The sequence below is a fragment of the Narcine bancroftii genome, chromosome 2, assembly GCF_036971445.1.
Source record: "Narcine bancroftii isolate sNarBan1 chromosome 2, sNarBan1.hap1, whole genome shotgun sequence".
Classification (NCBI taxonomy): Eukaryota; Metazoa; Chordata; class Chondrichthyes; order Torpediniformes; family Narcinidae; genus Narcine; species Narcine bancroftii.
The window spans coordinates 113,393,801-113,406,517 of NC_091470.1; the positions used below are offsets into that span (position 1 = coordinate 113,393,801).

Here is a 12,717-nt window from a genome sequence, read left to right on the forward strand (position 1 = left end):
GATCACAACTCTTTTCAGTGAACACATACTATTATTTCCTCCTTTTTAAATTTATCTGGTTTTCCCTTATCGGATTTAACTTGGTAACCTCAGACACTCTTTGTAGATTTGAATTACAGAAGTTTCTCCCAAATTCCTATTGGATTTATTGGTGACCACCTTATCACACACCTCAATTTCAGTGCCCCCCCCTCCACCGCTGAAATCTCTTTTGTTACATTAAGGATTTCTAGGAGGTTCCCACCTATTTAATTTCTTGAGAAAAAACCTAATGCATGAATGAGCTCAGAAAGGTGGCACTGTTAGCGGAACACTGTTACTCTGCCAGTGACAGGGTTCAAATCCGCCGCTGACGGTAAGGGGTTGTACATTCTCCCCGCGTCTGCGTGGGTTTCCTCCAGGGGCTCTGGTTTCCTTCCACCCTCCAAAATGTTCAGGGGGGTGTAGGTCATTTGGGTGGCACGGGATCATGGGCTGAAAGGGCCTGTTACTGTGCTGCATGTCTAAATTAATAAAAAATGCAGATGTATTGCAGGTCTGCAATAATTATCCACGCCCAGTAAACTAAGGTTTCCAAATGCTGCTGATCTTTGCTCATTTTAAAAGTAATAATAAGATGCAGTGGAGTCTTGCAGCTCCCATTCGGCCACAGACAGTGTCAGTAAGAATCCTCACATTTGCTCCAAGAAAAATTGTCTGATCCCAGCCTCTTGCCCCTTAGCGAGTCTGTACTCAACATCCAGTCACACACACCAATCAACTCCTGGGTCTGGTGACTACCTCTCCTCCACCTAGATAATGGAAGGGAAATAAAATTGACGCAGAAAAAAAAATTAAACAGCAAACCTTTTATTTCTTATACATTTGGTCCATACATACACCAAAATATGCATTGCCCAAAGACAGCAACATAATTCACATCAAGTTCTCTGGTCAGACTCAAGTTCTAGGTCTTTAGAAATACTGCACTGTGCATTAATACTCACAAGGATCATCATTCATTTGGAATATGACGGCTAGTTCAGGAGCCTCGGGTGTCAGCCCACATTACTGGCGCAATATGTGATGAGAGGGAACCTTGTCACCTGGCTTTAATCCTGATCCTGGATGCTATCTTTATGGAGTTGGCGTGTTCTGATGAAGGGTAGATTTAGGACAGAGGGGAGGCAGAACTGCTTTTTCCAGAGGGTGGTGAATCTGTGGAATTTGCTGCCCATTGAAGCTGTGGAGGCGACCTCAGGAAATATATTAAAGACAAGGTTAGATAGATTTTTACATAGTAATGGAATGAAGGGATATGGGGAAAAGGCAGGTAGGTGGAGAGCGGATTATCAGAGCAGCCATTGAATGGCAGAGCAGGCTTGACAGACCCCTATTTCTTATGTTCTTATGACCTGGAACTGAAACATTATCCGTTTCTCTTTCCTCAGCTTTTGCCCAACCTGCTGAGCGATTCCAGTATTTTATGTTTTTACCTAGTTGGTGGGTTAACTGGCTATTGTAAATTGATGGGAATATGGAGGAATAAAATGAGGATAGAATAAACGGTGCTTGATTGTAAACTCAATGGCTCTAAAACCTAATTGAACAAAAAAAGAGAATGAGCAGACAAAGTGAACATGATGGGAAGTACTTGGGATCCTTTCTGCCAGTGGCACTGACACTGGATCTGCCAATTGAGGTGCCAAAATACAGCAGGTTGAATACAGACTGACCTGCATCACCAGTTCATTCTGTTGCACTCCCTGACATCCAGGGGGTTCAACAGTCACAAGTGTAAATCTGGTACCGTGTAAGCACCGTGACTCAGCAGGAGCACGACACAAACCTAAAACAAAGGCACCCAGAGCACATGATTCCGCGTGTAAAACCAGCCCCAGGTGGAACCACAAATGAAGCCTGCAGGGTTGCATTACCATGTCACAAGAGACTGTTTTCTCCAAGTATAGAAAATGTCTCTTTAATTGGGTCAACTTTTTTAAAATTTAGAGATACAGTAATGTCAATCTCAGTTTCATGGACAAAATGATTTCATCAGAATTAATTCAAATTAAATGAACTGAATTAAAACATTTCAATTCATTTTCAAGCTGCACCTCCAATTTCTGTACATATGCCCTTTCTCCATTTGAAATGTCCCAGTAAACCATCAGCCTAATTCAGGAAACCTGCAGGAAATGTTTCTCATTTGCTCACGTGCTATCTAGCTTATCTTCTCCATTTACAACTCAAATTGGCGAGAAGGTTGTTTCTACCATGATGCTCTTCACCTTAGGATGCCACAGCCAACCATAAGCATTCAGAGTCTAGTCACGGATGACATGTAGGAAAGCTAGCACCCAATCTGCACAACACACACTCCAACAAAGTGAGAACTGTTTCAGTGATTTTGAATGAGGGATAAACATTGACCAGGAAGCAACTCACCTCTCTGCCGATGAATGCTACATTTGGATCTCTCATCCACCCAACAGACAATACCATTAATATCTAATCACCCAAAAGATGTCCCTGTTGAAATAATATTTCAGCACAAGTCTTAGTCAAGACCTTTGTGCAAACAAGATTTCACCCCACAATCTTCAAACTGTGATATTAACTCATCCAGGGCAGACATTTCCTTATATCAAGTGCACAAAACATTAAAATTCACCGCAAAAAAAATGTCAGTGATGGTAATAGAATTAAAAGAAACTCAGCGAATATGCATTAAAATTTAACAAAAAAAAAAGTGTTTTCCGGGCTAACAATATTAAAGAATTAATTAAAAGGGACAAAGCAGTCCAAGGCACTTTCTTCAAAGTACTCTCCCTCCCCAGTAAAAACAATTTAATAAAAGTATGGATCTGTTAACATGCCTTTTTTCAGAGATGAGTATTGTCTCTCTGTCTTTGGGTCGTTCCAGCATTCACTATTTGGGAAGGGATGGGAGTCTTGGGCTAATACTGGTGGGGTTTGGTTCAGATAGATGTTGGAAACACATCTGTGCATGACCATTGTATTTATAACTTGACAAAGCTTTAAAGAGACTGAGACATACTTTGCCAAGAAGAACATTTGGAAAGACTTGAATTAGAGTATCTGAAATTTGATGAGCAACAGGAGCAAAGTGATTGCTACTTAAAGAATTGTATCAGTATAGCTGAAATTCAAGTCGGTGAATTCCAGCCATTGTGAATTGGTCTTTTTGCTAAATCCATCATTGCTGGGTCTTGACTCAAACTGGAAGTAGCACTCCAAGGGAAGAATTCCTTTCAGTCATCAAAATCTGGGATGTCATCATAGGAATAACCTCGGTATCCCTGGGAGGCGTAGTATGCAATACGGAGGTGGTAAAAGCCAGGAATAAAAACCAGGATTCCGATTATCAGCACTGGCCAGGTTGTGTCACTGTACTGGAATACAAAGAAAAGGGAAGAGTTTGCTCATTTTTAAAAAGACATCTTGCTTTGTCCATATGCCGCCAAAGACTTGTGGTTTCAGTCTGGTACGGGAACACCAAATGGCCCTGAGCGGAAAACCCTGCAAAAGGTTGTGGACACAGCCCACAACATCACAAGCAAAACCCTCCCCACCATCAAGAACATCTACAGTGAACACTAGCAGCACCAATTAAGGATCCACATCACCTTGCACACACTCTGTTCTCGCTGCTGACATCAGGAAGGAGGTATAGGAGCCTCAAGACTCACACCACCAAGTTCAGGAACAGCTCCCATCTCCTCACCATCAGACTCCTTAACAACAAACTCAATCACTTAAGGACTCTTGCTCTTGCACTTTGATTTTTTTTTTTGTTTATCTCTGCATTGTACAGTTTGTTGACATTTAATTTGTTAACGTGTACCGATCTGCTTGAGTTTTTTTTTGGCACTATCCTGTACCAATTGGTAATTCTGCCAAATCGCAGGGCTATATGTGAGGTCATGCATGTACTCGAGAATAAATCTGAACTTTGCAAATTTCTACATGTGTAACGTGGAGAGCATTCTGACCAGTTCTATCACTGTCTGATATGGAAATGCCAATCCATAGGGTAAGGGAAAAAAAAAACTTGTGAGTTGTTAACTTGGCCTGTGACATCTTGGGCACCAGACTTCACTCCATCAGAGACATCTACAAGAGGCACGAAAGCAGCCTCTATCCTCAAGGACCCCACCTCCCAGGCCGTGCACTCTTCACTCTGCTGCCATCAGCACAATGACAGCTTCTTCCCCTCTGCCATTAAATTCCTGAATAATCAATGAACCACAGACACTAGCTTACCTTCTCTTATTTTCTTGCACAACAGCATTTATTTCTTTTTGAAATGTAATTTATAGCAACATTTGCACTGGAACGCTGCCGCAAAACAACAAGCTCTGTGATGTTCATGACAATACTAATTCTCTTGGGAGATTGTGTGGTTGACTGATAGGGTAGAAATTGATTTTTGAATTGGTAGGATTCAATCTTGCCGACCAATGGAAATGAACTTCCACTTCTGTTTTTAGGATGTAGCTGAATCTGGACTCCTTGAATCTTATTGGCGTTGGTTTACAGCATCAAATAGATGTTAACCTAGCTCCACTTGACCCCTTTCCCCCACACACAGCATCTTTCAGCTGTTTCTGTCAGGAAAGAGAGACAGGAGGATCACTAGGCTGAGGAACAGCTTCTTCCCACGGGCAGTGGGGATGCTGAATGACCAAAGGAGCTGCTCACACTGACCAGCCGAGATGCTCATTCTCGAAACAATATTTATTTGTACATATGAATAGTGGTCCTGCATATGTATCATTTGTCTGTATGTGTGTCTGCATGTTTTGCACTGAGGATTGGAGAATGCTATTTTGTCGGGTTGTACTTGTGCAATCAGATGCCAGTAAGCTTGACTTACTTCCTGCACTGACTGAGATCCTCCAGCATATTATTGAAGACATTGAAGGGTCAAATCTGGACCAATGGAGAACTTACCGAACTGTCAATGTATCCAGTCAGCAGCAGAGCACCAATGATGATCAGCAACGAGCCAATCAGAAACAGAACAGTAGCGAGTGTAATTGCCTTATATGGAACTTTTGGCGCATGCTTCTTAAACTGGAGGAAAAGAAGAAATTAACAAGTGCGTGAGTTAGATAACCTGGACATCTGCTATACCCTGGCAACATATCTGGACATGGCAAAGTAGCTCCCAACTGAACTGAGCTGATCTTGCAGCTGCTTCCTCACAAACATCTGAAGATTGGTGAGATGTTCAGCCAACCAATTTGACAACAGCCTGACTCAGTCGGACAAATTCTCCAAAAAAGGCCAACACTGTGATTTATAGGCTGGATCCTGAGGACGTCCCCTACATCGACTCCAGACGCTGATTCTCACTGGACCAGGTGAAACAAGGGCAAGAAAACCTCCTCCTCGAACTACAAGAGGAAGGGGTACAATGACAAATACAGAACATTTAAACAGGCGAATGGATAGAATGAGAAAGTCTGCAGACAGTGGAGCTATAGTGCAAAACACAAAAGTGCTGGAGGTCACGCAGGATCAACAGGAAGTAAAGGGATCAGATCTAATATGTAGTGGTGTCACAAGGGTTGGTGACACCCAGTGCAGAAACTCATGGCCTTGCCTCCCCACCACCATGGAGCTCCTCCCGTACCAGACCATACAGAATCCTTAGTAATGTTTTTCATTCTAATTTTACTCTTAAATCACTGAATGCCAACCAGAAAAATTAAAATTACACCTTTAAATTACACTATCATACCCGAAAACAACAGCGTGTGCAGACGAAATCAGGCAATTTGAAGCGTTATTGTCATTGGGTAATAATGACAGCTCTGAACGGAGCGCGTTAGAAGGTTCAAAAAGTATATCAGCATCGAGTTTTAGCCTTGTAGGTATATTGATACATGCAAGCTGGGCTTACGAAAAATGTTATTGTTGTTATAACAAACTGCAGGGATATTTTTATAAAAAAATAATAAATTTTTGCTGAAACACTGCACAAATTTTTTTTTTTTAAACAGTCATTATGGTGTCACCCGGTACAGTCCCCATTCCCCTCGTGATGCCGGTGCTAATACGTTGGTTACCCATTACTTTATATAGATGCTGCGTGAGCTGCTGAGTTTCTCCAGCACTTTTGCTGGACAGGAAAGGTTCAGTGGGTATGGACCACACGCAGGCAAATGGGCTAAGCTTAGGTCAACGATTTGGTCAGCAAAGATGCTGGGTCGAAGGTCCTGTTTCTGCATAGATTCCGCACAGGATCGTGGATTTCCTAACCTCCAGACCACAATCAGTGAGGATTGGTAAGAACATCTCCTTCACAATTTCTATCAGTATCGGAGAACCACAGGGCTGTGCTCTACTCACTTTACACCCATGACTGTGTGGTTAAGTATGACAATAACACCATCTACAAATTTGCTGACAATACCACGATAAAGAAAGTTGGTAAACCAGCATATAGACGGGAGATTGAAAATTTAGCTGAATGGTGCACCAACCTTGTACTCAATATCTCCAAAACTAAGCAGCTGATTGTTGACTTCAGGGAGGGAAAGCCAGAGGAATATAATCCAGTGATCATTGGGGATCAGAGGTGCAGACAGTGAACAAATCTAAGTTCTTGGGAGTCACTATCTTGGAGGATCTTTCCTGGACCCAACATACTAATGGCATTGTGAAGAAAAGATGTCAGCTCCTCTAATACTTTAAGTGTTTGTGGAGGTTTGGTATACCAGAAACCCTGGAAAATTTCTACAGATGCGTGGTGGAAAGTGTGCTGACTGGCTGCATCAGAGTCTGGTATAGGGACACCAATACCCCTGAGAGTAATGCCCTCCAAAAGTTAGTGGGCACAGCTCATGACATCACAGGCAAAACCCTCCCCACCATCAAGAACATCTACAGAGAACGCTGCAGTCAGAGAGCTGCAGCAATCACCAAAGACCCTCACCACCCTGTTCTCACTGCTGCCATCGGGAAAAATGGTGTAGGTGCCACATGACTTGGACCACCAGATTCAGGAACAGCTGCTCCCCTCCATCATCAGATTGCTCAACAGCAAACTCAATCAGGGACATTTAACGACTCTTCCTTGTTTACGTTATTGACTTTTATATTCCCTCTATATTGCAGTCAGTTTGATTAAATTCGTTATCTGTTTACATTTCTTTATTTGTTTACGCGTATACATTGCGCAGTTTTTTTGCACTACCAATTAGTGGAAATTCTGCCTTGCCTGCAGGAAAAAGAATCTCAAGATTATATGTGATGTCATTTATGAATTCTGTCAATAAATCTGAATCTAAAACTATGTTTCCACCTGATTCCACAACCCATCATCTGATGTGCATGTTGAGCAAAGTTATGAAGAAACAATAAAATAAACAAAGGCAGGAGTTGGCGGCGGGGGGGGGGGGGGTTTCAGCATCCATCATCAGATGGCTTTGTATCATTAAGACTGACCATGTTAGAAATGTATGGAAGGACACTATTGTTAGACAGTGTCTGGGGTGGGCAGCAGGTCAAGCAACACAAGGGATACACCCACATGGCCTTTGCCCACACCGAGCTGGGCTTGGGAGAAGAGGTCACAATCGAAGAAGTGTCCACACACAGTTTTTGTGGAGACTTTCTCCAATAAGCAGTGAGACACAATCATCAAGTCCAGTGGGACAGAGAAGCTCCAAATTGGGGATCAACTGTGGGTCATCATCAGAAACCAGTCATATACCTCACTCTACACCATAGGCTTCAAGAACACAGCTGCAGGCTTGCCCTAGCTGTAGCAAAAAAATGTATTATGTCAGCCTGGAAATTAGAAGACAACTTGAGAATACAGCAATGGTACATAGAAATGAATAAATGTATTCCATTAGAAAAAATAACATATAATTTAAGAAATAATATTACAATATTTGAACAAGTATGGGAGCCATACATGAAACATAGTGGAGAGGACCCACCAGGGACATCTACCACCTAAAATGACGGAGGGAGAAGAGAGTGAAAAGAATTGACTCAGTGGAATTTCTTGTTTGTTTTTATTGAGTGACGACATTGTTTGATGGGTTTAATGCATCTTCGATTCTGAACTTTAAATGAATGGGAGGGGAGGTAGGGAGGGTGGGAGGGGAGGTAGGGAGGGTGGGAGGGGAGGAGGGAGGAGAAAATGACACTGTATATATTTGAAAAGGAAAATGTATGTATCTTGATCAATGTGGTTTATAGTGTGAAAAATAAAAAATTAAATTAAAAAAAACACAGCGGCAGGTTCAAGACACAACTGTGTGTAAGCTAAAAACCAGAGCGCCGGTCTATATTTTGCTCCAACCTTGATGAAGGGCTCAAGGATTAAACATTGGTCACGTACCTTAATCTTTGCAACACAAAGAACCACATCTGGTCACAACCTCTTCTCACTGCTCGGCCATTTTTATTCAAGTGTCTGACTACGTTTTGCTCACAGAGAGGTGGAGAACCTCGTGATATATCAGGAGCGTCACTACCTGGGCTTCAACGTGGACTTTAGGAGGACCAGGAATGACCACCTCCATTGCACATCAACAGCTCTGTCACAGAGAGAGTGGAGACGCCAAATTCCTTGGAGCTCACTTAATTAGTGACCTATTGTGGACACACATCTCCTCACTTGTCAGGAAAGTGCAACAGCAACTGCACTTCCTGAGAAGACTGAAACAGGCAAGGCTACCAGAGCTCTATTCAGAGTATCCTGGCTGGCTGCATCACATTGTGGTATGGTTGCTGCAGAGAAATGGATCGGAGGTCAATCCACAGGGCCATAAGAGGGGCAGAGAGAATCACTAGAGTCTCCCTCTGCCCCATTGATCTCAATAGGATCGTTGTCTGAAGAAAGCATGCAAAATCATTGAGGGCCTCTTTCCCCCCTCACCACACCATACATAGCATCTTTCAGCTACTCCCTTCAGTGAAGAGATACAGGAGTATCAGAGCCAGCACCACCAGGCTGGGGAACAACTTTTTCCCACGGGTAGTGAGAATGCTGAACGACCATAACCATATAACCATTTAAGGAGCGGAAACAGGCCACGTTGGCCTTTCGAGTCCGCACCGGTTCACAGATTTTGTGCGCCCTCTTCAGGCATTGGACCCGGTAGATCTTCATTCAATAACGATGACTGCTCGCACGAACCATTCAAATAATATTTATTTGTCTATACGAATATTAGCCCTGTATTGTTTGTCTATATATGCGTTGCATTTGGTTGTGTGTCTGCATCTTTTACACTGAGGACCAGAGAATGTTGTTTTGTTGGGTTGTACCTGGTCATTTGCATGATAATAAACTTAACTTGGACTTGAGCACTAACCTGCAGGTCAATGTAGCCATCATCACTGTCTGCAAGCTTGGAGTACTTCACCTTGCTGTTGGAGACCCCAGCGGAGGCGTTGTTACGTGAAGACATCATAACACAACTTAGCAACAGCTGGAGCAAGACAAAAGGAGGCTGACACTAAATCGATGAGCATCACCAACAAGATCATGTTAGAACCTCATCACTCCACTGTCCAACCAGATGAAAGGTGTGTCATCCTACTATGGTTATGAATGGGGTTAAATGAACATGGTAAAAATAAACCCAGTCTATCCAATCTCCCCTTTTCAATAAAGCCCTCCACTCCATAAGGCATAGAAGCATAAATAGGCTAATCAATCCATCGAGTCTACCCTGCCAATTAATAATTTCAACACTTCAAAATCCACCCGTTACTTCAGTGCGTTGCCCACTATAAACGGATGGTAGATCACAACCTGGATTGCTGTTAAATACTTTATTACTATAATTCACAGGAGCTCTGTAGGCTGTGACTTACTCCATTAATTGTCCTCGAGCCATTTAATCATAAGCTGATCCATTTCCCCACTTCCTGGCCTTCTTTCCATAACTTTTGATGGACAGGCTAATCAAGAACCTACCAATCTCTGCCTTAAATATCCCTAATGCCCTGGCCTCCACAATTGCCTCTGACTGAACAAATTCCTCCATGCTTCTGTTCTAGGCAGAAGCCCTTCAATCCTGAAGTTGTGCCCTCTTGTTCTAGACTCTTCCACCATGGGAAATAACCTTTCTACATCTACTCACGGTTTTGTATGCCTTTAAGCATTTGAAATGCTTCAATGAGATCCCCCATCTTTCTCCTAAATTCCAATGAGTACAGTTGTCAAACATTCCTCAGATGATAACCCTTTTATTCCCAGAATCATTCAGGTGAACCTGTCTACTCTTTCTATTGAGTGTTGACCAGAATTGTATGGACTGGACAACATTTTGTAGCATGACATCACAATTCTTATACTCAATGTCTCTATCATGCCTTCTTCACTATATTAATCACTGTGTCACCATTTTCAGAGAGTTACAAACTTGAATCCCAGGCTCCCTCGTTTCATCAACACTCCAAAGGCCCCTGCCATTTACTGTATCTGCCCTGTTAGCATTCAATCCCCCAGAAAGCTCAAACTTGTATGAATTTGGAAACAGTTCAAACATATTCTCAAAACCTCCTTGACAAATTCAATATTCCCATTGGCCCCTGGTAAACTCTGGCCCAGTGAAGAATGGTGGTAGTGTCCACGCATCCACCTCATCGACAACCCACTCTGTGCTGTTCTTTCCCCCTTCACCTCAAGAGCAAGGGAACTCATCCCAGATTCTGGACTGCCAAGAGGGAAGCAAGAGTCTGTTAATTGCATGCACATCACTTACGGATTTGGACTTGTAAGGCTTACAGTCTTCACTGTTGAGGAGACCCTGAGTGGGGAGGCAGGGCAACATCTCAATTCCTTGCCTGAGAACGCTAATCCCAAGACATCTCATGTTCTCCCTCATTCTCACATGCATATCTTTGCCCCACAAACACAACCCACCAAGATGAGGCCCACAGTTCTCAGTGGATCCTGTACAACATGTTCCTATTGCTTGGTTGTACACTCACAACCACCTCCCACCATTAAACCATTCCCAACACACAGCCATTAACCCTCTCCTTTACCCCGACACGTTAACTCCCCCTCCCTCTCCATTATACCTCCCATTCTCTCTCACCCCCTTAACTTTCAACGCACACCGACTCCATCTTCACACCACCGGCGATTCCCGTCCGTCCTCCACATGCACCCGGCACTGCGACGTCACATCACTTGGTTCCGCCACGCCGCGGCCGGACACTTTGGTTCCGCTCCGCACCAACCCGACACTTTGGTTCCGTCCGCACCAACCCGACACTTTGGTTCCGCCCCGCACCAACCCGACACTTTGGTTCCGCCCCGCAGCAGATCCGGAAAGTGCCTGAAAGCGGCGCTGACTCCCCGTCCATAGTCAAACTCCAATGGTCCAGGCACCAAGAACGATCGAATGATCCATTGATTAAAAGGTAAAGGTTCCATTATTGCCACGTAATACTACATTTAGAATGTAACATACACTTTTGTCCACTGTAAGGCAGACAGGGAGTTGCAGAGCTCCTCACAGAAACCCACAGCACCTGGTCATCCCAGGCTCCAAGTACTGACCAGTCCTGATCTTGCTTATCTTCCAAGTTCAGACCATCCCAGGCGAATACAGGCTATTAGGTGCTGTAAGTGGTTCTCAAAAGGTTTGCTTCCCGAAAAAAAAATTGGGGATTAAGATAGACACCTTCAAGATGAACACATAACTTCAGATGTGCTGCGTCACGGAGAGACATTAAATGAACTTTTATTGAATCTAATGATGTTAGTTCAACAGACCTAAAGATATTTTGCTGCTGATTTTCATTTGTACTCAGCATCTGATGCCTCTCGTGTCAGTGTCTAACAATAGTCGGCCAGCATTGATGGAATCCAGTTGCCCTGATACAGCTTTTCCATGGTCACATCCTTTCACCATGTTCGTCACTGACTGCACCCAGATCAGCAGGGAAGACGCCCAAGTGCAAACGCAGAAAATGAATTTTCAATGAAATGTTGCACTTCACGGTTTTGTATGTGTGAAGTAGACTTAAAGTAAGACCGGAAATCACAAAAATAGGTCATTTCTAAAAATCGTATTTGATAGAAAAATTTTAAGGAGATTTTCGTGATCAGCAGCCCAAAATCCATAAAATAGATCCAAAATTATTCAGGAATCAAAATCTTCATTGTCCAGTGTTATTAGTTTGAACAACATCTAGTTCAGCCATGTGCAATAAATGAACTGTTCATTAATCAAGCTTTGAGCAGTATGTGAAGATATTAAGAAACACAATTAAAGGTTTGATCAATGAAGAATGTTGGGATGAATATCAGAACTTGGGAGTCCCAGAGCGAGTTGAATGGCTACCACAGGTGGAGTATTTAAGTTTGGAGATGTTGTGGTCATGTTGTATGAGACATTGGTGAGGCCAAATTTGAAGTATCACGTGCAGTTTTGGTCACTTTCATACAGGAAAGATATCAATAAGATAGAAAGAGTGCAGAGAAGATTTACTTGTATGTTGCGTGGAACTAAATTACAGAGAAAAAGGTTAAACAAGTTAGGAATTTATTCCCTGGAGCGCAGAACAATGAGGGGAGATTTGATAGACATATACAAAATTATGAGGAGTCTAGACAGAGTAAATGTTGATAGGCTTTTTCCACTGAGTAAAATGACAGTCTGCAGACACAAGGAAAAAACACAACGCTCGTGAAACTCAGCAGGTTAAAGATAAAGATACATAACC

At 42.9% G+C, this 12,717-nt stretch overlaps 1 protein-coding gene across 3 annotated transcripts; it reads right to left on the reverse strand.

Moving 5' to 3' along the window:
- Positions 1–833: 833 nt before the first annotated feature.
- On the reverse strand, positions 834–11,189 carry tmem230a (transmembrane protein 230a). 3 transcript variants are annotated; one of them, XM_069918026.1, is made up of 4 exons: positions 11,082–11,189; positions 9,345–9,461; positions 4,957–5,079; positions 834–3,395 (listed from the first exon to the last, which is right to left on the reverse strand). In XM_069918026.1, the coding sequence occupies exons 2-4, from the start codon at positions 9,441–9,443 to the stop codon at positions 3,255–3,257; spliced, it is 363 nt and encodes a 120-aa protein (XP_069774127.1). In that variant the 5' UTR covers positions 9,444–9,461; positions 11,082–11,189; the 3' UTR covers positions 834–3,254. The 3 variants fall into 3 exon arrangements, with proteins under 3 accessions (XP_069774127.1, XP_069774126.1, XP_069774125.1); XM_069918025.1 differs by having other exon boundaries at positions 11,102–11,168; XM_069918024.1 differs by lacking the exon at positions 11,082–11,189 and adding an exon at positions 10,743–10,814.
- Between the last annotated feature and the right edge of the window lie 1,528 nt (positions 11,190–12,717).